We start from the raw sequence: 4,211 nt of genomic DNA, 5'->3' as shown, positions 1-4,211 counted from the left end.
AAGCTACACTTTATAATACTTTTTCAAACTCATCGTAAAAGGTGATACTTCATTGGATAAAGCTCTAGATAAAACAGTTTGATATTTGAGAAATATTTAATTCGCTGAAATTCACCAACTGCAAGGAAGAATCGAAACGATTAGCCTTCAGACTGTTCCACTATAGGATCCACAACAATATCGCTGGCCGATCCGGGCAACATAAACTTGGTGGCCGTATAATCGGATTGACTCGACTCCTCCGCCTGAGTTCCACTAACGGATTCATAGCCGAACTGGCACTCGCCCAGTTCCCCCAGTCGCACCCTCTCCTCGTACCACAAAAGTCGATCTGTATTCCCACCCAGAGACTGATCCAATAACCGTCGCCTCTGGCGACCCCGCTCAAGGAACTCAATATAATCGATCGACTTGAACTCGTTGAACTTGCTTAGAATCTCGAAGGAATCTTCGCACACCTGCTCATAGGAGTCGGCATTCTCCACCTCTCGTTTCACCCGTTCCGTGATCATCTCGCTGCGCTGCATGTCAGGGATCTCCGCTGGAAGGATCCTCGCCCGGATGGAAGCAATATCATTTTCCACCCTGGCCAGGACATCCGAGTGGGACTTCTTCTTGGCCGCCTCATAGGCATGCCGCTCCTTCTCCAGCGCCGTTTCTCGGGCCAACTTCTCGGGATCCATCTGTTTGCGCGACATCAGGATGGTCATCATCCGGTTCAGATTCAGCTCGTCCCACATCACGGCCATTTTCTCGTTGTAGTTAAGGCCGCTATAGGGCTTTTTTCTGGGTGATACAAATGGGTAATAATACCTGTACCTAGACATAATATCCTTACTCACTTATGCTCCTCGCCTCCTCCACCACCTTCCTCAGCGGACTTGTGTCCCTTTTTCCTGGTGGCCAACTGCTCCTCCCTTTCCAGCCTCTCCATTTCCTTGCGGGTCTCTGCCTCCGCCTCCCTCTTCGCCTCTATGATGTCCTTATTGAGCTCGTAGTACTTCTGTTCCCACGCCTGGATGCCCACCTTACGGCGCTCCTCCTTCAGGACGTAATTCATCAGTTGCTGGAGTTCATTGGGCAGTGGCACATCGAAGGAGTGGGGCAGTTTAACCATCCGAATGCTACTATTATAGTCGCCAATGCCCAAGATCTTATAGGGAAGTGAGGGTCTGTGTTCTGTAATCCCAGTTATAATACCACCGCCGAGGATCTCAGTCAGACAGGCGTCATCATCGCGAGCTTTGTTTAGAAACACATTAAAAACATTGAGATTGTCTTCACTAAAGTTAAGTTACCCAGTATATCCCATGCCTCTAGAATACCATCGATCCTGGTTAGATACAAAACAGCCGGACGGGTTTCACTCCAGGCAACGGCTGTGAGGTCGCAGGCCCTCTGCCTCCAGAAGATGGGTGAATAGTTATAGTCCTCTTTCCAAATGGCCAAAATAGTGCGCCCAATGGAGGCAAATAACTCTGGGTAGAAGGGATTCTTTTTCACCATCACCACAGGCCCATCGTGGACCATGGCAAAGGGAGTCGAACTATTGATCAGCTCCGTGGGTTCTCCTTCCGTATAGGTGCCCTGCCAATCGATCCGGCTGACATGACCATAAAATGTGGACACTATCATGCTCTGGCGCATAGTGGGCGGATCCTTCGCAATCGTCTTAATAGGATAATTCGAAGGATTGGCGTGAATCAACCGGGCAACTGGCGTTAGACACGAAAAACACGAGGTATCTGCTATAATTCCCGTGAGCGGTTCCGGGAAATAAAGGTTATAGGTGGGCTTAATGGCCAGCGACTTGTAGACGGACTCGCTTTGGGTCAATTGCTTGGGTAGCATACGGTTGCGCATCTTTTCCTTCCCACCCTTCGCTCCCTTACCATCGAGATCCCAGAAGCTAATGGTGCCATCGAAGGCGCAGGTGACAAAGAACTTGTGGTGGTTCCGGTTATCCGTGTCATTATAAACCTTTCCGAACTGACTTAGATATATCGAACGACCCAGCCAATAGAATCCCGTGATGGCACCTTTCGGTGAGCAGTCCAACGAGGAAATGGTGGCCGGAGCTATGACATTGTCCTCGATGTCAATGGTCCAGTTAAGGAACTCGCCAATCATCACCCGGTACTTGGCCTGGGCGGCCGTCAAGTACTCCTCCTCGTCCAGCTTCTCGCATCTTCCCTGTAGATCCCATAACACCACCTGACCATTCTTGCTCCCACCCAGCAGGATGTCCCCATTGAAAGGGCAAAAGGTCAGGGCTGTATTCTCAATGGGAGCCTCAAACTCCAACTTGTAGTTCAGGTTATCCGAAAAGCTCCACAGGAGTACGGGATTGGGCTCTAGAACAGCTCTCTGTACGTAGTCCACGCGATTGCTGGCCTCGTTTATGGTAGCTGGAGTACTGAAGGCATAGGACACCGCAATAAGTCCCGATAACTTTGGATACCAGTCGTAACCAGCCACAAAGCGCTTGTTGCTCTTCGAGATATTCGCAAAACAAAGGAACTCCTGCAGGTAGGGGTTCGTATACTGAACAACCTGTCGCGAGGATATCAAAGTATAGTCGTCGCTGTGGAAAAATATAGATAGGGGCTCTAAAGTATGATAAATGCTTTCCAAATATAATGACGATAACCCACCGATAACTATCGATCTGATTGAAATCCAGGGTATTGAGCAGCATTTCGATCTGGGCGGACATTTCGGGCGGTGGCTTCACAGGCTCCACATAAGTTCCCGGCTTGGCTTGGGCCTTCTTCTTCTCCTCCTCCTCGTCCACATCCGTTTCGTCCAGCTCCAGGTCTTTAAATAAAGTCAAGATTATAATATCTTAAGAAAAATGAAACCAAACACACACCTTCATCATCGATCTCATAGAGATACTGCGACCAGGCGTTCGAGGGAAAAGTGGGATTGGTTTGCTGTTCCCTGTCGATTTTGGGGGGAGCCGATTGGACCGACACATTGACCCGCTTCTTGGTCACATTGTCCCATTTGATATTCTCGTTGGGCAAAAGTTCGATCACTCCATCCCGTACATCTCGGGTCATCCGGTAGTCGAAGGCCACGTGCCGCGGCATCTGAATGGGGTATACGCTCTGGATCTCCACGTCGATGGGCTCGTCCTTGAAGCGCTCCACCATGATGGTCATCTCCTCATCGGTCCCTTGGCTCACCCAGCGACGTGGCTTCTTCCTGAGGCGCCGCTGCATCCGCCAACGGTCAAAGTGCTCCATATTCTGGATAATACTCAAAGCCATTTTGGACTCCTTGATGCTCGAGTAAAAGATGAAAGGGTCGCCCTCGGGTGGATCATCGTCCTGTTCGGTCAGCAGAGGACAGAAACCCATGAGAACGTAGTGGTCCGGATTAAAGTTCTTGAACTTCTTCATCAGCTCGGCTGAATTCTCCAGTTCGTCGAAAAGTACGTCTCGCAGATCCTTGAACTGCACCTGCTTCCATGGGAACTCCTGAGTCACATTGATGCCCACCTCGATCTTCAAGATCTTCTGTACTTTATCGCTGTATAGATGGGATGAGGCGTATATAGAAGGTGAGTTATTCTTTTACCATTATCTTAACTTACGACACCATGACCTTTTGGCAACTGGAAAGGGACATGAGCGTTCGCCAGGACTCCTGGATATTGAAGAGGTTGCGCGGATCCCCCACTTCCTCATCGGAATCAGGTTCCTTGAACTTCTTGAAGTAGGGCTTGTTGCGCCTGGCTGATAAGGGAGCCGCGGCCATGGCATCCGCCACCTCCAGTTCCCCGGGCAGACCCTCGGGGTCACCCTCCAAGTCCATTTTGCTCGGTGGATCGATTTCCGCGTTCGACATGGTCAGTGGATTTTTCTATGAGATTCCCCTCAAATAGTTCCGTCCGATTAGTTTGTTTTTCTGTTTTCTCTCCACTGACAACTGGGAAACTTGAATTCTGTCATGGCAATCCGGGAGCATGCGCAGGAATCTATTCGGTCTGTTTCCTGTTTATCTTCATTTTCATTCTGTTTCGGTTGGTAATTTCATTTTGTAAAGTGGGGTATGTAATGAAAGAATTCCCCATAATTAAACATAGTATTAACAATGAGTTATAGTATGGATAAACACATGATCCATCTTATTGAAATAATTATTATCTATTTTGGTTACCTATACTTTCTAAATAAAACACCTACATAAATAATGCACTTTTT

General features: G+C 48.7%; 1 protein-coding gene across 1 annotated transcript; it reads right to left on the bottom strand.

Moving 5' to 3' along the window:
• Nucleotides 1–82: 82 nt before the first annotated feature.
• On the bottom strand, nucleotides 83–3,918 carry LOC119553450 (dynein intermediate chain 3, axonemal). Its single transcript, XM_037863851.1, has 6 exons — nucleotides 3,602–3,918; nucleotides 2,873–3,537; nucleotides 2,655–2,817; nucleotides 1,299–2,584; nucleotides 843–1,242; nucleotides 83–786 (listed from the first exon to the last, which is right to left on the bottom strand). Exons 1-6 carry the CDS (start codon nucleotides 3,853–3,855, stop codon nucleotides 141–143), a joined length of 3,414 nt encoding a protein of 1,137 aa, XP_037719779.1. The 5' UTR covers nucleotides 3,856–3,918; the 3' UTR covers nucleotides 83–140.
• Between the last annotated feature and the right edge of the window lie 293 nt (nucleotides 3,919–4,211).

This window comes from Drosophila subpulchrella, chromosome 3L (genome assembly GCF_014743375.2).
Source record: "Drosophila subpulchrella strain 33 F10 #4 breed RU33 chromosome 3L, RU_Dsub_v1.1 Primary Assembly, whole genome shotgun sequence".
NCBI lineage: Eukaryota > Metazoa > Arthropoda > Insecta > Diptera > Drosophilidae > Drosophila > Drosophila subpulchrella.
This window is presented reverse-complemented; position numbering and strand designations above follow the sequence as displayed.